General features: G+C 42.8%; 1 protein-coding gene across 3 annotated transcripts; it reads right to left on the bottom strand.

Annotated features, from left to right (window-relative positions):
- Positions 1-1,403: 1,403 nt before the first annotated feature.
- tnnt1 (troponin T type 1 (skeletal, slow)) lies at positions 1,404-23,314 on the bottom strand. Of its 3 annotated transcripts, XM_076266825.1 has the most exons (15): positions 23,250-23,314; positions 21,042-21,075; positions 20,916-20,929; positions 20,448-20,504; positions 20,282-20,311; positions 18,878-18,898; positions 18,114-18,135; positions 17,747-17,807; positions 17,388-17,504; positions 12,002-12,079; positions 10,886-10,999; positions 10,643-10,752; positions 2,700-2,790; positions 1,710-1,750; positions 1,404-1,586 (listed from the first exon to the last, which is right to left on the bottom strand). In XM_076266825.1, exons 2-15 carry the CDS (start codon positions 21,065-21,067, stop codon positions 1,538-1,540), a joined length of 831 nt encoding a protein of 276 aa, XP_076122940.1. In that variant the 5' UTR covers positions 21,068-21,075; positions 23,250-23,314; the 3' UTR covers positions 1,404-1,537. The 3 variants fall into 3 exon arrangements, with proteins under 3 accessions (XP_076122940.1, XP_076122941.1, XP_076122942.1); XM_076266826.1 differs by lacking the exon at positions 18,878-18,898; XM_076266827.1 differs by lacking the exons at positions 20,282-20,311; positions 20,916-20,929; positions 21,042-21,075; positions 23,250-23,314 and having other exon boundaries at positions 20,448-20,483.
- Between the last annotated feature and the right edge of the window lie 175 nt (positions 23,315-23,489).

Raw genomic sequence — 23,489 nt, 5'->3', positions numbered from 1 at the left:
GGATCGATACCAGCGTGATGGGATCGATACTTTAATTTTAGTTCACTTTCAATATCTCTTAATTTGTTCAAAATGTTCCTGTTTCACCAAGGGCTAGCCTACAGTCATGCAAACACCATTCCTTTCACATTTTGCATGCCCGCTTTGCAATGTTATGTTGCTGAAATGTTTGTAAACTATTAACAGTGGAAATCATAAAATCATTAGTCATAAAAATTTACGGAGTGTCTATTCGTACCCCTGGTACGAATAGCCTTGGCCACGCAACTGGGCTATTCACACCCTGTTACATAACAACAAAAACATGTTGCTCGCGTGCCCAAAAAACATGGCCGACATTCGTTTTTTCGTCAGCAGAAAGTGAAGAATTCTGAACGGTTTCAGCACTAATATCTGTTCATATTAAAGTTGAGATGGAAAAGTTGTGTTTTATTTTCATAATCTTTGTTCAGCGAACACATACAACCGTCAGTTTGTTAGCTAACAGAAATTTCGTGAATATGACGTTCAGGCCTATAAACTATAAGTTTACCTGCAAACCTCAGCTTCTTGTCGAAGCAGGTAGTGCAGTGGTCACAGCCAAGGGCTGGCGCCCGGGAGACCGGGGTTCGATTCCCGTATGATGCGTTTTGGCGGAGTGAGTTTGCATGTGTACCAACGTCTCTGGAGAGAAGGCGCGCAATTTGAATAAGAAATCGGTTCTCAAACGGAAGTTTTGATTGCAACAATAAGCTAGTTCATGCACCAGGGTGTAAATAGCATGCAGTACTATAAACACCTTTATAAACTTTTCAGAAAACTTTTCTGAAAACTGACAGGTGTGCACGATATTATTTTTGAAAACGGAGAGGGTGAGATGTCCGTTTATGAAAATAGCCGGTCATGTGTAATCGTAGCATTAGGGAATATATATACTGACAATGGCCTGCCATCACTCCTTTCAGCACTTTGAACTTCAAAGTAATATACAGGAGAACCTTTTTTGTGCCTTTACAGCAGCAATTATAGAATATTGGTTTAATACAGAGATAAATGTACTGAAACACTGGTTGTTGAATGCGCAATATATGGCTAATTTAGAATACTCAACAGCCAGATTTAACCGGGCAAAGCCCCAAACTGTGTCGGCCTGGGGATACGTAGTGGTAGAATTGAATGAGCTCCTTAGAGACCAATAATGCATGTGTCTGTAAAATGTTGTTTATTTGTTTTCATTTTGGGCCCATTTTCTCTTTTGTCTTATATTTTACTTGTAGTGGTGTACAACTGGTTTCCTTGGTTTTGACTTTTGCTTTTACTGTGGTGACGGTCAGTGTTTGTGTGTTAGTGTAGTTTTGTTTATGTTCTGAAAAAAAGTTAATCACAAAAAAAAGCCAAGTGAGGTCAATCTACTTACACACAGATATTAGACAGCTTATGATTTATTTAACCATTTCAACACAGTTTTGATAACACAGAGAGAGAGAGGGGAAAGGGAAAAGGCAGAAATATACAGCCCTTTCCATGTTTTTCCACTTTTTCCACTGGCAGACAGGCCTCATTTCCAGCGCCCGCCCACTTTGCCTTTATTGCCATGACCCTTTTTACTATGAGAGAAGGGAAGAGGGAAGGAGAGAAGGTTTAAGATATCAATGATGAAAAGTATGTGGCAGGTGGTTTAAAAATATATTAAATATATATATTTGCAAAATGAGGAGGCTTAAACTTACAACTTCTGAGCATGAGAAATTCTGTTGAGGAGGACGATAATCTAGAAAAAGGAAGTAATAAGACGAGAAATTACAGGCGTGTGCTGTTGCACATTATTAACCCACCCACCCACTTAGTTGAGAACCATCACCTTTCTGTCATATCACACATTGGAGTCAGTCATTCCTTCATAACATCATGGGTTGATTACTGTAATTTCCTTTACCTAGGTCTCCCTCAATCACTGTTATCACACCTATAGATGGTCCAGAATGCAGTGGCAAGGCTGCTGACTGGTACCAAAAAACAGGAGCCTATTACCCCAGTCCTAGCCTCTCTTCACTGGCTCCTAGTCAATTTCAGGATCCAATTCAAGACTTTGTTAATGGTTTTTCAAGCACTAAATGGTCTGGCCCCATCCTACATCTCTGACCTCATACAACCCCACTCAGCCCCTAGGTCTCTTAGATCTTGCAACAAAGGCCTTCTACATATCCGTTCTCTGCTAAGGCAAAAAAGCGACAGAGCCTTCGCAGTTGCTGCTCCACACATGTGGAATCAGCTGCCACCTGATATAAGAATTGCCCCCTCCGTCACTGCTTTCAAATCTGGGCTCAAAACTGACCTGTACACTCTGGCCTTCTCTGCCTTCTAACATCCATCTTGCTATGCTTGCTTTCTGTGTTCTGCTGTTCCATGTTTAATGGGTAGATGTATGTGTACTGTTTATGTAGTTTTTTTTCTTTATTTTTTCATTTTATTCCTATTTTATTTTTGTTTTATATTTATTTTATTGGTTTTGATTGCACTCTGTTTATAACTTAAGTCAGTGTAAACTGTAAAATTGTGCTTTAGAAATTAATTTTACTTTACTTACTTACTTTTACTTACACAGACACACACACACACACACACACACACACATACATTTTATGACAGGAAGTATGACACAGCGTAATTACATCATACACTCAGCCACACATAACAAAATAACATAACAGAAGCCCCACCTCATATTTCTGCATCTTCATTTGATCCATGTAGTCAAACTTCTCTGACTCCAGCTCGTGGATCCAGTTCCACATCTCTTGTGCACGCTGCCTGCAAAGAAAGAGAATAAGAGTGTAACTGCAGTTCATTAACATGTTTTGTGGTCTACACATAAGGTTTCATTTATGTAAGTGTGTAACTTCAGTACAGTTATTCTTTGTTCTGAATAGCTTGGGGCGGAACTAATTTGCATCCGATGCCTGTGGGACCCTTTTTGGGGAAACACACTAAGAGAGAAAGATCTGCGATGCAGAGTGGTAAGCGCATTTCACAAAGAAATGTAATAATATTACCTTTTAAGTTAAGTTACTGCACTGGATTTGTTAGAAATGTGTTGAAGATATGTGATCTAGGAAAACCCTTCACATGATACACTCTAAAATCCTTGATTTTTGTTCTGTTTCAACCCTCTCTGGTGAAATGTCCCCAATTTAAGATTCTGATACCATCCTGGCAACATTCTGGATTATTTTTCTTAAATAGAATACATTTTTAAATATTTTTTATTCATTGAATAAGCCCTTTTAAATTGTTTAATCATGGATTTTATAGTCCAGGGACACACCCAAAAGGGGTGTTTTGACATATTAAATGACTTGGAAATGTTATTAAATCACATTTTTTGGGGATTATTATTTTTTGCAAAGTGTACCATACCAATCCACATACATTTCAAAAACATTTCAGTACAAATTTTGAAATTTATGTTCATTTTCATCCTGGGGACTTAAAAATTCCCGTAGTTGCAGAACGGCCCATACATACTTTTGCACTCACACATACATATACTTATGCGCACACACACACATACATACTTAACACACACATACATACATACTTATGCACACACACACACACACACACACACCGTAAAACTTCAAATAATAGCCGAGTCCCAAATAGACGCCTGTCTCTTTTAAACGCCTACAGGTTCGGGTCAAAGGCCGGTCTCCAATAGAGGCCTGGTCTGTTTTTTAGTTTCGGGTTGTATTTAATCTTCTAAAACCTGTCAGATCATCTGTTTAAAGCCCAATTCACACCAAAGATTTGCAATGACATGAAACCGTTGCAGAAAGGAGTTGGGTGTGAATTAGATGTTGCACGTTGTTGCAAGCCATCGCAAAGCATTCACCATGTCTAGTCACAGTTCAAGGTTTTAGAATGTTGCAGCTCACCTCGTCGCAAATCTTTGGTGTGATTTGGGCTTAAGTATGGTGCAGACTGCGCACGCTAACGTCATGATTAGATGCCAAAAGACTGCGGTGGGGAAAAGCTAGAGTTCCAAATTGTACAACCTTTTTCAATATGAACTATGCCTATATGTCCGACTTCGTCATCGTTCAATTCATCCCTTGTGTTTAAAATGTGCAGATAGGCCGATGGTAAGCTTGTTTTTATGCTGGCCACAAAACAAAAGGGTTCGCGAACGTTATTCTTTATTCTAAATGTGTACTGCCATGGCGAAGAAGTAGGCTATGATTTGAAATGTAAGCTGACTGTTGTCAGATTTGCTCTAGAGATCCTAATACAAGGATACAAGGATACAAGGAAGTTTATTGTCACATGCATATAGTTACTGGAAGTAAGAAATGCAGTGAAATTATGTCTGGTGTCAGCCTATTTGTGCATTAATGGGGGGGGGGGGGGGTAAAAAGTGCAGTAGAAGAGGGGTTTAGTAGATTAAGTGGCAAGGGCTGCATAAAAAAAGGTGGGGGAGGATTGGGATTGGGTGGGGGGCACCAACAAGGAGCACCCAAGAGCAACAGGGGCAAGGAAAAACTCCCTTACCAAGGAAGAAACCTTGGGCAGATCCACGGCTCAAGGGGCTAACCCAACTCAGGGGTCTTGGTGTGTGTGTTGGGGGGATGACAGGGGAGATGGAATAGTGTGCTGTGTATGTGGGGAGAGGGCAGTGTGCAATATGTGTGTTGGAGAAGCTTCCTCATGAGACAATGTGCTGTGTATGGGGGGGGGGGGGCAGTGTGCTGTAAGTATGTTGGGGATGTGTGTTGGAGAAGCTTCCTGATGAAATAATGTGCTGTGTATGTGGGGGGGGGGGGGGGGGGTCAGGGACTTACTATTGCAAGCAGAGTCCTGTATGTATGATGTATGTGAGTGATGACAGTGAAGATGTGTGTGTGGGCGGGAGGGGAGTGGAGCAGTGACTGTGTGTGTGTGTGTGTGTAGTGTGTGTGTGGGCAGTGTGCTGTAAGTATGTTGGGGATGTGTGTTGGAGAAGCTTCCTGATGAAATAATGTGCTGTGTATGTGGGGGGGGGGGGCAGGGACTTACTATTGCAAGCAGAGTACTGTATGTATGATGTATGTGAGTGGTGACAGTGAAGATGTGTGTGTGGGCGGGAGGGGAGTGGAGCAGTGACTGTGTGTGTGTGTGTGTGTGTAGTGTGTGTGTGGGTAGGTGGGGGCAGTGTGCTGTAAGTATGTAGAGGATGTGTGTTGGAGAAGATCCTGAAGACAATGTGCTGTGTATGTAAGGGGGGGGGGGCAGTGTGCAGCAAGTATGTAGAGGAGGCTTACTGTATCAAGCAGTGTGCTGTATGTATGTGAAGTGATGACAGTGATGATGTAAGTGTGTGTGTTGGGGATGGGGGTGGGGTGGGGGGGGGGGGGGGCAGAAGGCTAGGCAATCAAGGACATGGGTAGATGGAGGAGAAATCAAAAATAATAAATAAGAAGTTCTATGGAGATGTGCAAAAGTTGGAGAAAGTCAGATGTGTGTGTGTGTGTGTGTGTGTGTGTGTGTGTGTGTGTGTTTGTGTGTTTTGACGTGTGATGAAATAAGAAAATAAATAAAAGGTCTGTAGCATAGGGAGAGGGATGTAAAAGTGCTAAAAGTCTTGTAGGTGTGTGTGTGTGGGGGGGGGGGGGGGGGGGCAGTGTACAGCAAGTATGTAGAGGAGGCTTACTGTAGCAAGCAGTGTGCTGTATGTATGTGAAGTGATGACAGTGATGATGTAAGTGTGTGTGTTGGGGATGGGGGGGGGGGGGTGGGGGGGCAGAAGGCTAGGCAATCAAGGACATGGGTAATGGAACAAGAGCAATATTTAAGAGAACTTCAAAAACTTGAAGCTGAAAAAAGAAGTGGCTTGCTGAGCAAGAAGACTGCCGCTGCACAGCTGCTCGCCAGACAGAAAGCTAAAAATGCAGAGAAAGTCTAAGCAATCTAAAATTCCTATGTCCATTAGTTTACTCCTTCGCAGATGTGAGGCTTTGATGTCTCAGATTAAAGGGCTTAAACGACTGCAATGGAAATAAAAAATTACTCACCCAGCTTCAACAACAAAAACAAGTTTTAGCCAGTTTGTGACATGGATGTTAAATGTCTTTTATAGCCAAATAGACCAGAGGTTTTCAACATGTTTGGGGCATATTATTATGACCGCCGTGCAGCAAACCATATAGGTTCTTTTTTTTTTTTTTTTTTTCGCATGTCCAAATTTCCGTCAAGGATTCCCGGGACACTGTAAGACCGGGGTACACGAAACTTGGTGGGCATGTAACCCCACATGGATAGCATGGAACCTCCTGTTTTCGTTTTGATCTGTAGCCCCCCCGCTGGACTGGACCCCCCGAAAGGAGGGTAGGGCAGACACAGTTTTCTGTGAATATCTCGAGAACCGTAGGGTTTAGGAGGACCATTATTTTTTTGTATGTTGATCTCAAAGGGCCATGTCAACCCATTCCATAACCACTCATTTCATGTATAGCGCCACCTAGTTAAACACAAAAAAGTAAAAATGAGGTGTTGTAATCGCAGGTATCTGTGACCTAACATAGTCAAAACTGCACGAAATTGGAAGTGTAGGATCATTATGACACCCTCTGAATGCACGTCAAGTTTCGTGGAATTCCGTTCATGGGGGGCCACACAATAAATTAATTTATGTTACTATACACCAACTGGCCTGTAGGTGGCCGGAGACAGTTTTCTGTGAATATCTCGAGAACCGTAGGGCCTAGGAGGTCCACCTTTTTTTTGTATGTTGGTCTTAAGGGGGCATGTCAACCTCTCCCATTACCACTTATTTCATCTATAGCGCCACCTAGTTAAAAATTAAAAAGCAAAACATTAGGTGTTTTCATCACAATATCTCTGGCTGACATGGTCAAAACTGCACGAAATTGAAAGTGTAGTATCATTATGACACCCTCCGAATGCATGCCAAGTTTCGTGGACTTTCGTTCATGGGGGGCCTTACAATAAAATAATTTATGTGTACATTTAGTGACCGTACACCAACAAGGATTCCCGGGACACTGAAAAACCGGGGTACACAAAACTTGGTGGGCATGTAACCCCACATGGATAGCATGGAACCATCGCTTTTCGTTTTGATCTGTAGCCCCCCCGCTGGACTGGACCCACCGAAAGGAGGGTAGGGCAGACACAGTTTTCTGTGAATATCTTGAGAACCGTAGGGCCTAGGATGACCAATGTTTTGCGTATGTTTGCCTCCAGGGGTCATGTAAACCCATTCCATATGCACACATGTGCATAAACAGATACACACGCACACACATACATTCACAGTAATCCTACGTATAACACATACTCACACAGTATATATACGCATGCATGCACATGCACACACACAGGCAAATAAACAGGCAAACACACACATGCACGCACACACACTCACCCACACACACATAAACATAAACATGTACACGCACACATGCACACAGTTCAAGAATTTCTCAGAATTATGATCAGGCAAGATGGGGGTGGGGTTGTATAAAATGTATATTACATGTGAAATCTATGAACTAATCATGTTTTGGTACTTGTTGTCTAGCAGATACCAGTGAGAATTGAGTGTGCATAATGCAATTCAGTGAGACAGTTAGAATCATATATGCCTTTCAGTGTGACTTATTTTTGTGGAAAACATGTGCTGGACTGGGCGGCGGTCATATTTTGTACCGCTCTGCGGTACATCTAGTTATCTAGACAACAACAGTGTTCATTCTCATGCTCATATGTTTCTCTATACAGTATGTTCATGAGCTGATAACGCAGTAATAGATATGCTCACATGATGTTGATTGAGCTTTTTAATCAAGAAGCTGTGTCATTGATGAATTTAAAAATAAATTAATTTTAGAATTTAAAAAAATGAATGAACCTGTATAAGCACATTAGGTTTCTAAAAATTCCACGGCACACCTCATTTCCCCTGACCTCACACCAGTGTGCTCGGCACAGTGGTTGAGAACCACTGGCATAGACAACTGTAACTTATTTTTAGGCAACTGATTTCAGATACTGTGCACAGAGAACTGAAATGGACACTGAACACATGTACACATAAATAATGTGGTCTGATTGTATGTGGTCTGTAGAGAAAGTAAGTAATACAGCAACATTGCAGATAAATGATATCAGTGAGCCCTGAGGATTAAGGACTAAAGACTCAGACTAAATAGATCTCAGATGCTAAGTGTGTGAGGCCACATGGGCTCAGATAGGTATAAATGGGATTGGGACAGCAGTATCTCTCTGCGGTAAACGTCACAACACTGTACTGAACTGTAACTGAACTGTGGGTAATGCCCTTTGGTGAAGTCTGCACTGATGCTGACTCACGGAAAGGGCTCATGGGTGTGTACTCAAACCCTCACGCCCTTTGAAACGCGACATTGGGACAGCCCTAAGCCCTTAAGAATTTTCCCAGCAAAGCAGCACACAGCACTCTCACAGCAAAGTCTGCGAGTCCGGACTTTGGGATTGGGCCCCTGTATCATTATAAGGGATTGCTGTGGGGGTCCCACCCGATGGGAGTCAATTTCACTATTCCGCCACTAAATTTGTACTCCTGCCTGAAAAAAAACCCATGATAACAATAGGTCCATTTTCATATGGAAAATATGCAGTTCTGATATTCTTTTTTCCCTTAATGTTAGTTGTTTTCTCCGGTCTTCTCTTGCAGTGATTTTCAACCGCTGTTCCATGGCACTCCAGTGTGCTGTGAGAGATCATCAGGTGTGCCGTGGAAAAATTGTCCAATTTCACTTAATCGGTCCAAAAACATTCATTATTTAGTTGTTGCAAATAGTAGCCTATGCCATTGTTGAACGTGTGTGCCTGCAATGTAGTGACTTGTTAAGTAAATTAATACTCTTTCATGTCTAGGGTTACACCTTTGCTAAAGAAAAGTACATTTAATCCAACTGATGTGAAGAACTACAGACCTGTCTCCCTTCTTCCTTTCTTGTCAAAGGTTTTGGAGAAAGTGGTCTTCAAGCAAGGATGTGACTTTCTTTATCAGAATAATCTACTAGACCCTATGCAGTCTGGTTTCAAGAGTCATTCTACGGAAACTGCTCTTCTGTCTGTGACTGAAGCATTGAGAGTAGCTAAGTCCTCTGCTTAGTCATCAGTATTAATTCTACTAGATGTATATGCTGCTTTTGATAATGTTAACTATGACATTCTCCTTTCTATACTATCTGAACTGGGAATTTCTGGTAAAGCTCTTGACTGGTTTGACTCTTACCTTAAAGGGCGTTCTTTCAACGTGTCTTGGCAAGGACAGGTATCAAAGTCTCATGACCTCACCACAGGTGTGTCTCAGGGATCAGTATTAGGGCCCTTGCTTTTCTCTATTTACACCAGTTCCTTAGGTGAGACCATTCGCTCCCATGGATTTGACTATCACTGTTATGCCACTGTTATGCAGACGACACTCAACTTTATCTTTCCCACCTGATGACTCTAGCGTTTCCCATCGGATTTCTGCATGCCTTAAGGATATTTCAGCCTGGATGAAAGATCGGCACCTTCAGCTTAATCTCTCAAAAACTGAGCTTTTGGTGTTTCCAGCTAATACAGCTATACCCCAACAGCTTGACTCAACTTCACTGACCCCAACTAGATCGGCACATAAACTTGGGCATTGTAATTGGTGACCGACTTAACTTGTCTGAGCATGTAGCTTCAATTGCAAAATCATGTCGGTTTATCCTTTACAACATTAGGAAGATCAGACCTTATCTGCGCTGTCCGTGTAAATAAACTAGTGCTTGTCCTCCGAGTTCGTTCTTGACTACGGTTGTTAGGGACCTCAAACCGGTCTATTGTTTTGTATTTGTATGTTGCTTTGGACAAAAGCGTAAACATAACCATAACCATGTCAGTGGGTGGCAGTAGGTAGCGCAATAATGACCTACAGTATGATGGTTAATGAAGCGATGCTGACGAGAAATGGCAGTGAAAAATAGATATTAGAAAGCTAGATACCGCATTGGGCTCCAGAAGGTAGGCTACGTAAATAGTGCTGCCATCATGGTAGGGGCAACAATTACTGGAGGCCAATGGAGAAACAGGTGTCTGTAATTGTCGGCAAGTGTTGCCCATAGACAGTAAGGTGTTTGCCCCCAGCAATATGAAGGCCGCTTTCACGTAGCCTATGCCACTTAATAGAACTCGACGGACAATGCGGTATCTAGCTTTCTAATATCTATGGGTCAAAAGATGTAAAACAGCGATGGATAGGCCTATTTGATAAGGCAAAATGCAGACCCTGTACTGAACAGTAAACAGATGGAGAGACTAAATTGTCATTATTTTTGCTGTATTAGGCTACATTGTGTAATTTTGTTACATTTTTGGTTGGTGGTGTGCCGCGGGACTTTTTTAAAGTAAAAAATGTACCGTGGCTCAAAAAAGGTTGAAAAACACTGTGGCTGGTTGGTTTCAGGCCAGTGCCTGATGTGTGGATTTACAAAAATCCCAATATAGTTATCAAAAACACCACTGACTCAAATGAGTGGCTCCCAGAGAGGCACTTGTTAAGCAGGTGGTGGCGAGATGCAGTCAGAAGACCTCTAGGAAACGTAAGTTGAGTAAATGGTGATAAAAAGGGGAGGTCTATGTAACTTACTTCAGGGCATCCTCCCTCAAGTTGTCAAGAGACAGAGGTTTGCGCCTCTCAGATAGAGTCTTTCTTTTAACTTCTCTTCCTGTCAGTCGTTTTCCTCTCTTCTGTTCTGCCTGGATTATCACCACACACACACAGAGAGAGAGAGAGAGAGAGAGAGAGAGAGAGAGACAGTCAACAGAAAAGAAGCAAAATAATATCCACCTTTACATACGATTTTGTCTCTTTGTTTCATGATTATCTTACCTTTGCAAGGAAACCACCAAAATTAGCCCCCATGTTGGACAGCACTTTCTTCTTTTTTGCCTCATCATCTGCTCTCTTCCTGGCCTCCTCATCCTCCTTTCTCTGGCGTTCCTCCTGAGAGATGTTGAGAAAGAGGACAGACAAACAATCACAATTCAATTAGGGTTAGGGGGGTTAGCATGGGCTTATGTGTAAGTTTAACTGCCCATGAAAGACGTGATATTCATCTATTAGGGGGTAAAACGAGTGGGATAGGCCTACTTCAGTTAAAACATTGAGTAGTCGTTGTTTAATATTAATACTCCTAGGCTATATTGAGTTCAAACCGTGGTTTAACCCTAACAGAGCAATTTCTGTCACTCTGGAAAGAGTGCTCAGCTCAGCTTGTGCAGTCAAGATGCAATGTGAACAAAAATAGGTAGGCTATCGCCCTTCTCCAGTAGGCCACCAGAAGAAAGAAAATCACATCTACTGGTGGAGGGCCATCATGGAGGAGGACCCCCATACCCCCTGCCATTGTGTCCCACCCAGGTTTGGAATGCTCCGACGCCCATGCCTCAACTGCTCCAGCTCCACTGGATTTCTGGAATTCTGTGAAACTCGATGCTTTCTATCTGCAGCTCATCTTATCTGATCACCCACTCTCTCCAGGACACGCTTGAAAGCATTAAAGGAAAAATCTGGGTTTTCTGAGTTTTCACATAGATATCTGTTTCTCGAGAAAAAACGAAAACAATCGGTTTTACCTAGCTCGAGTTGCTACAGCCAGCAGCTAGCACAGCCAGGCAACTACAGCGCTACACTGGGGGCATGTCCGTGAGCTTCCATGTACATGCCCACAGAGTTTAGGACTGTAGCTGCTGGCTGTAGCAACTCTAGCTAGGTTAAAACGATTGTTTTCGTACCGACGGTAGGCTACTCGGTGACTTCGACAAACGGAGATCTATGTGAAAACTAAGTGAAATTTCTCCAAATGGAGCAAAGAGTTGAGTGGATGGCAGCAGAAGTTCTGCTCCACGGGTCCCAGCCATGACACACATCCCTTAGTTCTGAAAATAACTGAAAGGCACTTCTGTTTGCAATTTGTCACTCCATTTCAGCTCGCCGCTCTCTTACCGCAATCCTTGTCTGCCGGTCCCTCTCCTTCTCTGCTCTGACACGTTGCTGTTCAGCCCGCTCAAAGCGCCGCCGCTCCTGTGGAAAAAACACCAGAGGACACCAAGTTCACATGCAGACATCTCTGCAGAGCAATTAAAACCACTGACTGCACTTTTGACACATTACTTGACCTGGATCTATTGCATATTTTATGTATTTTGAGCAATCCTCAAAAAACTATATCTCATGATTGGATTCTGTGTTAAATATGTTAGTTCAAATGTATGTAGTCTTCCAAAAGATACCAATGTGGGAACCTTAACCTAGGTGACTTGCAACACAGGCAGTCACATGACACAGGCCATCACCTGAGGTTGTTCATGATCACATACAGTAACTAATCAGGAAGTGATAAAAGGTTTGGAGGCTGTAGGCGTAGATACAGTAGATTCTCTTGCTGCTGCTGTTTGATATTTTGCTTGAGTTGGGCTCACCTTTCATGCAGGTAAGGGAAGTGATAGTAGAGCATGCTGAATGGACACAATGTGAGCCTATAGTTCACATAGATCTCTGTTTCTCAAGTGCAAGAGTAGGATGTTTGACACAGCTACCACACATTTATAATTTCTCACTTTTATCATTCACTTACTCACATTCACTTCACATACCACTGCATAACATGTGGCACTAGAACTCAATTGCCCAACAGACTAACAAAACATCTGTTGGCATTTACAGATTACAGACGGTGTACATTAAGAACTACAGCGCGCTCCAGGCGCCCCTGTCTTTTGCCGATTTCAACCATTTATCTTGAGCTGCTATACGACAAACTGGCGTCAGCTCATCGCTGTTTTCCATTAAGGAGTTGCGGCTGCAGGGTGACGTGATTTGTTCAGTTTGGAACAGGGCCGGTGTTACATGGCAACTGGCACCCATGTTAACTGGCTGCGTTGATGACGTTTCACGAGTGATGACGTTTCTTTGACAGATGTGGCCGCTTGCAGATTTGTCACTTTCTGATGGAAACTGGAGACGAACAAATACAAATAGGCCTATGTATGACATATTTAAATGTCAAAATTGTCTGTAGTACGCTACATACACAGGACCATGAATGTGCCACCAAAAAATAAATACCCAAATAATAACTCCACGTGGGTATCGAACCTGCTTCCTAAATGAAACCTCCTACATGACAACCATTCATCTACGTACTTGCGCCACAAACCAGCTGATAAATCATAGGGAAATTTAATTGACTTAGTCTATACAATTAGAAGAAGTCAGCTGATGATTGTAGCAAGTTAACACGGCTGATGGTGTTGTCTTGCTACAGCAGTTGCCCAAGCCAGTAGGTCTTCAAAGTATCATGGTTGTTTTCAAAGTTTTCAAACATTTCACTGACTGCTGGTCAGGCTCTCTGTGGCCACCTAGTATCTGTCATAGACATATTATGTCTATGGTATCTGTAGCCTAAATTGAGGAAGCGTTGCTGGTCTAAAAATAAATAAATAATAATAAAAAAAAAAGTGTGATGAGGATTGAACCCATGTCGATTCTTAATTCTTAAAAGAATAGGCTGGACAAAAGGATACACAATTAGGCAACACATTTTAATTTAATTTATTTGCTGACGTGCATGTGGCTCTACAGACACTTCAGGTAGGGGCGGCCACAGCCTATAGGTTATAACCTCAGTGAAACGTTTGTAAAACTTAACCATACTTTGAAGGCCTACTAAATGGCTTGGGCAACGGTAGCATGATAACATGGTAGCCAGATAACATGAACAGCTATGTTAACTTGTTACAATTATAATAACATTAGCTGACTTCTTTTAATCATACAACTGAAGTCAATTTCTGTGTGTACCGTCAGCTGGTTCGTGGCGCAAGTGGATAGACGCTATTACCAAGAAAACAGGTCAATTTATTTGTGGTTCGATACCCACGTGGAGTTAATTTAGGTGTTTGTTTTTTGGGTGGCATATTCATGGTCCAATGCATGTAGTACTACATACAATTTTGACTTGTAAACATGTCATGCATATTTGTGTGCGTCTCTAGTATATCAGAAAGTGACAAATCTGCAAGCGGCCACATCTGTCAAAGACTCGTCATCAATCATGAAACGTCATCAACGCAGCCAGTTAACATGGGAGCCAGTTGCCATGTAACACCGGTCCTTATGCAGTGTTTCCTCTAGGATTTTTTTAAGCAGTGGGGGCAGGCCTGTCCGAACCCCCCCCACGGAACTGACAACTGACACTTCGCTGCAACACAAACAATTATATGTATTCACCTCTATTCACACACAATGAGGCATTATTTTCAGTTGTGATTGAGCTGTATATTTGGAGAATCTACAACAGGTCTGCACAATGAATTTTGAAAGGCAACTGCGACTATTATACGTCTGCCCCATTTCTGATACCGTGGGGGAAGAAAATTAAACCGTGGGGGGCCGCCACTACCAAAACAACATAGAGGAAACACTGTTATGATTAGGCATATTCTGTGCAGCATGAAGAGACGGCACATTTTTACCATTGAAGAAGATTGGCCATTGGTGCATTGCCCGCCGTCACCTAAGGGCTGCTGTTTTGTCTCTGGATATTTCTTGTTTTTGTGTAGGCCTAATAATAATTGTATTTTGTGTCTTGTTATTTGTTTGTCTCTGTTCCGTTCGACAAGAGACGGGGGGCTTAAGGGGTGGATAACAGTCTTAAAAGGGGAGAGTCATCTGTACTAATTTCCCTGATTTCACCTGGTGTGTCTGACGTGAATTTTGTCACATGTTGCAGTGCGTGTGTCATAACTTGTTTGCAGTGCAGTGTAAATTGCATGATAGATCCCTCTCTCTCTCTCTCTCTCTCTCTCTCTCCACCAGTGATCAAGCCTTTATCCTGTCTTATTTCATGTCAAATCATGTAGCTCCATTTTTATAATAAATATATTTTTCTAAAAACACGTCTCTGCCCTGCATGTGTCAAACCTGTGTTGCCAATTAGCAAGGTTGGTGTGAATTGGTGACTGTTATTTCCTAGTGGTGACAAATACCCTAAGTGGCGTAGACAACTTTCCCCTCTTGAATCTGCCACACATGCAACATGCTATCTGACATATAGGGAGATTTGATGACCATTGCATTGCACATTGGCTGGGGATGTATAGGCTACAATATGTCAACTTTACATTGTTTGCTCTCAAAAAAATATTGTTTTTTTGTTGCTGGTTCATTTTGATTTGCCTTGTTGTGCCCCAAGCTTCAAAGAACTTGTCACGTCTAAGCTGTGACAGGCACAAGTAGCCTAAGATAAATTCCCAACACTGTATCCGATACAGTTTACTGTCTATGAGGGATTTATGCACCAAGGTAACTCAAATAAATGGATTGTCTTGTAAATGATGTCTGAAATAAATGTTTTAGAACTTAAATGTGGTATAAGATTTACTCATCTTGTATTGAAAACGAGTTGATAAGTAGGCTATTGGTTATTAAACAGAATAGCTAACAGGATGAGCAGGAGACGTTCTACAGAAGTAGCCTGGTTTAGATTAGGCAATGATGGTTGTTAGTAGACACACTGATTTCAGATATCCAACCGTTTCCAACATTTCAGATATCCAACTGTTACTAGCAGAGTGAAAGTGAGATTGTGTCTAGATGGCTGTGGTAAGCCTAATGAGATGTTTTATTTAGCCTAGCATATACACAGGTTTCCCGTTTAGCCTACCAACAAAACTAGATGCGCGCGCAGCCGTGGGGCAGAAGACGCTTGGTTGCCGTCCACAACGTTATAAACTTAACCTAAATAGTCGGCTGCTGTAAGCTACGCATGGGCGGATTATGAACTTTCGGGCCCCTGGGCCCAGATGTATTAATGGCCCCCCACTTATTGTCGTATGTGTGGGAGGGGGGGTTTGGGGGTCCTCCCCCAGAAAAAAATTACTTTGTTTGATGTGATTTCCTGTATTCTGGTACATTTTGGGGATCGCCAATACTAAATTCAATCAGATTCATAGCCTACATCCTGATTTGTTGATATTGAGGCAATGATTCCATTCAAAAGCTTGGGCTTCAGGGCCCCCTGACCCCTTGGGCCCCTGGGCCTGGGCCCGGTAGGCCCGTGCAGTAATCCATCCCTGAAGCTACGGATTTTTTTGTATACCCCTGTTGTCTCAATGATAATAACATCTCATTTCAGACTATATTTCAGAGTTTGCCGTTCATTTGCATTATTAATATAACATCGTATTTTGTCATTTTTGGCGAAGACATGCATTACGTTAGGGATATTGAACATATTGAACAATCTAACCATCGTGATTTCGAATTGGTGCAGTTTTCAGCACAAAAACTAATTTTATTATTTTCATGGAGAGCATTGCTCTATGCTGTTCTATGCTTTCTGCCTCTTAGTTGCGCACGCATGTTTTCGTGACGTTGCATAGAAATCCATGTAGGCCTAGGTTATTATTTAGCGTGTAAGGCTTTTTTCCCTTAAAAATGAGGGGGATGATCACCGGCGTGCCTGGGGAAAGGTATGTGTCTTGGAGCGTGCATCTACACCTCAAGGATCAAAGCAGTCGGGGCGCTGTGGTGCAGCTCGTACAGCGCACGTAGCCTACCATATTCGGGCACAAGTCTGACCCGAATCATTTCCAATCCCGATCCCACCCCATCTCTCTCTCCCACTCTTTTCCTGTCAGTCTCTCACTGTTCTATTGAAACAAATGCAACAAAGCACAAAATAGTGCTTAGTTTAAAATCTTAAACTGTGTTGATCCTTGGGGCAGTCGTGGCCTACTGGTTAGGGCTTTGAGCTTGTAACCGAAGGATTTCCGGTTTGATCCCCGACCAGTAGGAACGGCTGAAGTGCCCTTGAGCAAGGCACCTAACCCCTCACTGCTCCCCGAGCGCCGCTGTAGCAAGGCAGTTCACTGCTCCGGGTTAGTGTGTGCTTCACCTCACTGTGTGTTCACTGTGTGCTCTGTGTGTTCACTAATTCACGGATGGGATAAATGCAGAGACCAAATTTCTTGTATACCTAAGTATACTTGGCCTAGAAACCTGATTATACATTTACATTTTACTTTTTTTTTTAAGGATTAAAGAAGTCTCTTATTTTAGCTAGGCCCGTCACATATGTTTTGACTTACACCCACATGTACATGTAACTGTTAGGGAAGTTGGTGGTTTCGCAATCATCCACATAGAGACAGTGATTCATGTCATTTTTGTTGCCCAGAATTAAATTGTGTTTATGTTCTGGAAAACAGAGGTTCAAAACAACTGTCTGTGTCTTGCTTAGCCTAGAGCTAACATAGCCGCTAATGCTAATGGTTATGATAGCTGTAGTAGACTGACAAGTCTAACTAACTGACTAAGGACAACTCACAATCCGCTCCTTAAGTCCAATGAGCTCTTCTTCCTCTTTCTTCCGTTGTTCAAAGTGGACATCAATCAGAGTCTGGAGCTCCAACAGGTCTTTCTCCATTCTTTTTCTATGGATATCCTGGAGGTGGGCACAAAAGCAGACCAGTTCAACAAAAACAGGAGTGACAAAGAGAAATTAAGTCAGAGCAAAAAAGACATTTGATTGTTTTATTTGCATCATTTGTGAGTTTCTGAAGCTGAACTGAAAGTGCTATCATGCACTCCATATATTATTTTAGAAGCCAGCTGTTTTTGTTTTTCTTGTTCTCGCCTCATTAAACAACTTCCAAATGCAATTCCAACTTCAAAATCCGCACTCACATCAAAGTCCACTCGCTCCCCCTCAGGAATCTTCGGAGGGGCCAGCTGGGGCACCATGGGCCTGTGACAAGGGGAAGTTCATATTTGAAGAGGAAGTGTAAACTAGGAATAAAACTTAGTGAAAGGAGAGAGGTGCCACAGCTCCGAGTTTAGCTGATTTCCTTAATGAGGCAATAACGTTTCAGCCAGTCTGGCATGCAATCTGAGCAAGGCCAGACTGGCCGAAATGTTATCACCTCAATAAAGAATTCAGATATAAACTGTGAGGAGTGTGAGGCTCCTCTCTCCTTTCACCAAGGGGAAGTTATATGTGCTACACATATGTTACAGACAGCCATAAAACACAAATAGATGAAAGGCAACATACTTGGGTCTTGGCCTCTCTTCCTCTGAAAGGAAATGAAGAGGGAGAGAACAATACATGAGGGTGTGAGAGGAAGATTCACTGCACTCTATAATTATTCAGCTTTCAGTGAAGATGGAAACTCCACTGTAGAGCCTTCACTCACTCTATTCTCAGGGAATTGAAGCAAGGAACATTTGGTAACACTTTACTTGAAGGTATCTACATAAGAGTGGCATGACACTGTCATAACTTGTCATGACAAAAACCGAATGACACTAACCCTAACCCTAACTCTAACTTGTTATGACAAAAACCGAATGGCACTTGACAGAAGCGAGTGATGGCAGCGTTATGTCATAAACATTTATGACTTGTTTAAAATATTTATGGCACATTTATGACAGTGTCATGTCACTCTTATGTAGATACCTTCAAGTAAAGTGTAACTGAACATTTTTATTTTCAAGTCTTAAATGGTCTGGTCCACACCTGTATTCTAAATGTTGATGGTGCAGGACAGAAATCTACATCATACACTATGCACAGTTATTCACCATAAATATGGTAATTGCAGAAGTCAGTAGCCTGTAGAAAATCTTTTGGTCGTCACACAAAGACATGCAGTCATTACAAGCATGAGGATTCAGAGATGAGGTATGTGAAGTGTTTCAAAAAAAGTGAGAGACAGAGATGATCAGCGCATTACAGGGTGTCACAAGGGTTAAAGGTGAGAGTACAAAGGTGAAACAGGGGCCAGAGAGAGACTGGAGTCCCATTTGTCTCACCTTCCTCCTGAGTCCCCTGATCTAGCAAGCCCATGAAATAGGAGCATGAGTACAGGAACCATGGCCAAAACAAAGACGGAGAGAACAGAGAAAACATATTTATGTACAGGAAGAAAGCTCTTTGTGTGGCACAAAGAGCTTATACATCTCACATCATGCAGGCTTCAGCCATTTTCACCACTACTGTGCATTTTCACCACTACTGTGCATTCCAACAGGTTGAAGCAGGGAAAAGTTTTCCCCGGACAAAGGCTGCAATGTAAGTATTCATGGTCATCAGTTCATAACACTTATGTTTGTACACATGAGAATATCTGCAAATATCACATGTATACAGACACTTCACTTTAAACCATGCATGCTGCAACAACTCGCAATGACATCAAATAGTCATGGTTTGGTATTCCTTTTAATGGCAATCATGCATATCAGGAAAAGGTGACGTGACAAACCTGGATAAGCTAACTCCGAGTAAGTGGTAAACAAGAGCCCTATGGTATTAGCCTAGAAATCTAGACGCGCCCCTAGCGGCAGCAAATTACATTTGTTGCCAGGGCTAGTCTAGCAATTCTCCGTTGGCTTGTGAACTCCAGAAATGAAAACTCAATCAGGCCAATGAAATCGTGTATAGAGTCGTTAGGTGGGCTTAACATAATGATTGATGGCAGAGTTGCAACGGTTTGGCTTGAATTCCCTGCTACTTGAAAACAAATAAGATGGATGTTGCTGTTGGCGAACAGTGTGACACGAGTTAAGCTTTTATTAAGTTGGCAAACGTTTGAACTAGCCAACTAGCTCCGCTGGTGGGAAAGGCATGGGACTCATAGCGCTGCCGCTGTCCTATTGCGTGCAGAGGGAATTTGAAAGACAACTGATTATCCTGCCCCTCGGACTGAGCACTGCGAACGGTGAGTGCCCAGACCCTACATTTTAATGTGGGTCTGGCTCGTCAGGCTACTATGGCATTGTTTTGTTAGGGGAATGGAGCCATACAGCTCTTCTATTAGGAGGTTTACCACTTACTCTGAGTTAACTTACCCAGGTTTGTCACTAAACCACGTTCTTGGAATACCTGGTCTACTGCAAACATGTCTGTGTTACATGTTTACTTTGGTTCAGCTGTATTAGACCACAATGTGATTTCAGGTGTTCACATGATAATGTACCCGGAGGCATAATTCTTTGTGTTGCCATCATGTTACCTCACTGCTATTATAACATGTCTAAACAGTTGCTTTACTGCCCAGATTATGTGTAATATTTTGAAAAGGGCTGGGGCTATGTCTCTTAACAATGTTTCCCTTGCACACAAAAAAACCCTGCACTGACATGGATGAGTTCTTTCAGGAACATCAGGTTCTATCAGGTTCTATTCTATCAGAGAACACTGCCCAATACAAGTACCTTGATATTCTGCGTCTTCTTGTTGTTCACCTGGCCGACATAACCATCACAGCAGTTGAGGCAGGAACAGGATGAAATAGCCAGTTTGCAAAGGAATAGATGGCTTTTATAACAGCTGTGAAGGAAATGGAGTCATTTCTTAGCTCACTGTTAGGAAAGGTCTCACCTCCATCTTCTTCCTGCTGCTCTGGCTCCTCTTCAGGTTCTGGTTCCTCTGCCTCCTCTGGTGTGTGTGTGGTTGTGTGTGTGTGTGGTTGTGTGTATGTGAGAGAGAGAAAGAGACAGTGAAGAAGAGAAAGAAAAAGAAAAACAACTCCTCAGTCAAATCCCACTTCATGGTTTTACACAGAATATTCAATAGACACAAGGGGGGGAGGGGGCATTTGCTTTGCATAAACCATTTGTTTCCCCTCTGAAAGCACCATGATGTCAGTGAGTAATAATAACCAGGTGACAAATCCACTGTGCCCCAAGGGAGACAACACAGTGCAAGCTGTTAGCCAATCAGCTTCCTTGTGGCATGATGGGGAGGCCACCAATTACAAATCTCCTGGACCATCTGAAGTGCAAATGGGGGAGAAGAGCCAATACCAAACCCCATGCCCTTATCAGAGACTGAGAAAAGATGACACACCCTCTGCCTGCTCCCTAAGATGGACAAATAAAAAAACAAGGAAGGGAAATGAGAGAAGTTTGAGTTAAGTGGGTAATTAACTTCCAACAAGGGATTTGTCAGTCCTTTAGATGATTTGATACTCACTCATATTCCTCTTCTACATCAGACATGGCTGGATCTGGGCAAGAGAGAGAAAGAGAGAGAGAAAACAGAGATGACCATCTTGGCACACTTAAACAGACACACGTGGACACACACACACACACAAATGAGAGAAATAAAAAAATATCAGTAAACCTTTGAATGTATTTGGCATTTGGTAAATTTGCCAAGACTATTTAAGACTTTCAGAAGTGGGGAGCTACTGAATGGCCACTTATCTGTGGCAGAGGGAGAAAAGAGGGAAAGACCATGAGGATGACAGGCATGTTTTTGTGGGGGACGACAGTTGGACATAAATTGTCCCCTTTGTTCAGCAGCCACATGCCAGGCTATTGTCCAGCATGATGAAGGGAGTGTGAACAGGTGGGTATGCAGAGACTGGAGAGGCAGAGTGAGATACAGTTTCTGTCACTCTGCTCTGTTTCTCTTCTCTCTTCCACTACCCTCTCCTCCCTTTCACACCTCTCAAGCGCCATTCTTCTTCTTTCTTCCCTCACTCCCTCGCGCTGTTGCATAGAACTGTTACTTGATCCCTCCTTCATTTATCTGTAACTTCATATAATCGTGTCTGTGACGACATGTTCACTTTGACACTTTGAGTGGAACACATTCAGAACATTTGTCAAGTGCAAAGACATTGAGAGAGCGAAAGCCAGAGAACAAGAAATAAAAATGGTGCCTACAAACTGGTTACAAACACCCCGCCTCTTTCCACCATCTTGCCCACCCTTCACATTTTCTCACTCCATCCCTGTCATCTAGTACAATTTATAGAGCACACGTGGGAGATGCAGAGAATTTATCATGCATATAGCTGTCATTACTTCCTAGCGCCCCTCCCTCCCTGTACCCACAACAAAAGGCCCATCCACTGGTCACTCAACTACCCTGTCTGCAGCCCATCCATCACCTGCTGCCACCACGGCCAGCTCTAACGAGATGCCTGGAGTGCGTATGTCATCCTGTGATCATGCATCCTCACAGAGAGAGAGAGACAGAAAGGAGAGCTCTGTGAGCCTGGGATTGAGGTGATTAGATCAAATGGGTGGAGGACCAAAACAAGCTAACTGTTCTCTGCACATCTGCAGCATTATTCCTGTTAGATAGTTTCAGCAAACAGGCCAAGCAACTAGCAGATTTTCTGATGTCTGTTGTGACACGAAAGTGGTGCAGAATGTGGTGAAAATCAATGTTTCGGGAGTTCAGGACCTCAGTTTGGTGGATACATAATTAGCTTTGCCACATCCTTGATGATCATGAGCCGTTACTGGATAACGGGGTTGCAGGAGACCGTACTGATGGGCACTGATGGACATACCTGTGGCTGCAGGTAAGAGGACCAGGGTATAGGAGTGGGGGTGGGCAGAAGGCGGCGGTTTGGAGATAATGGTGCCCACGTGGGCATAGAGCAAAACGAGGGATTTAAGGAAGGGTAATATTACCGCAAGCCATCATGCGGGGCATTAGACTGTGGAATTCTGGGGAGGTAATTTTAGTCAAGGACGCAGGGGGGAGATTATGGGAGAGTCACAGAGACTCATTATCGCCGTGAGAGTGAATCGTATTAATAGTTCCGGGTTCAGTTGCTGAGGATCAGTTCAATAGGGATGGACAGGAGGCGTGGTGGATGACTGGGTTGACAGGGGGCTAAAAGATCCAACTTTATCATACAGCAAGGACAATAGCGTTGTCTGTTGATCCCACACACGCACACACACACATGCACACACACACACCCACCAGCACTCCCTCACACCTGTTCTCTACTCTCAGTCCATTTACAACCAGGGTTAGCTGTCCTTATCTTGCATAATTACAATGAAACAGTCTATGTCTACAGGAACAAAACGCAATATGGCAAACATTTTCTAGTTAACACATTTCAAAAAGAATCACTCAAAAACTCACTCACACACACTTGAGACAATTTCAAGAATCATAGCTCAGAACAGACCATTTTCTTACATTACATCTACACTGATATCATAGCATCTTCAAAAACATCGATGGGATGTATGTTATAAGGTGAAGAGCAAGAGTAAGAGCCTCCCATGGGAAACTAATGGTCCTTTGGGAGGATGTGGTCTACATTAGCAGTGACCACTAAAAGAAAATGAACAATCACAGCAGTCCATAGAGTCAACCCTTCCTAAAGTTGAATGGGTCCTATGCATCAGGAGTGTCTCTTACCTTGGCTGAGGGGAACTCGAGGATGTAGAGGGAAGTCACGCACACACACCCACGGAGGTCTTGCTAGTAATGGCTATTGTTAAAAGACAATGGGGTTTTATACATGATGGGGAGGTGAGCATGTGTGTGTGTGTGTGGAGGTGGGGGAGAGAGACAGCAGCCGCTGATGGATTAGCAGTGAACTCCAGGACAGAAAGATGACCCCACAGTGGGGATTAGGAGACGCAGCCGCTGACCTCA

The sequence above is a fragment of the Alosa pseudoharengus genome, unplaced genomic scaffold (genome assembly GCF_046254945.1).
Source record: "Alosa pseudoharengus isolate Yale_2024_CS ecotype anadromous, Long Island Sound unplaced genomic scaffold, YU_APseudo_1.1 YU_APseudo_1.1_scf_4, whole genome shotgun sequence".
Taxonomy (NCBI): domain Eukaryota; kingdom Metazoa; phylum Chordata; class Actinopteri; order Clupeiformes; family Clupeidae; genus Alosa; species Alosa pseudoharengus.
The sequence above is the reverse complement of the archived record's forward strand: the minus strand, read 5'-3'. Positions and strand labels throughout refer to the sequence as shown.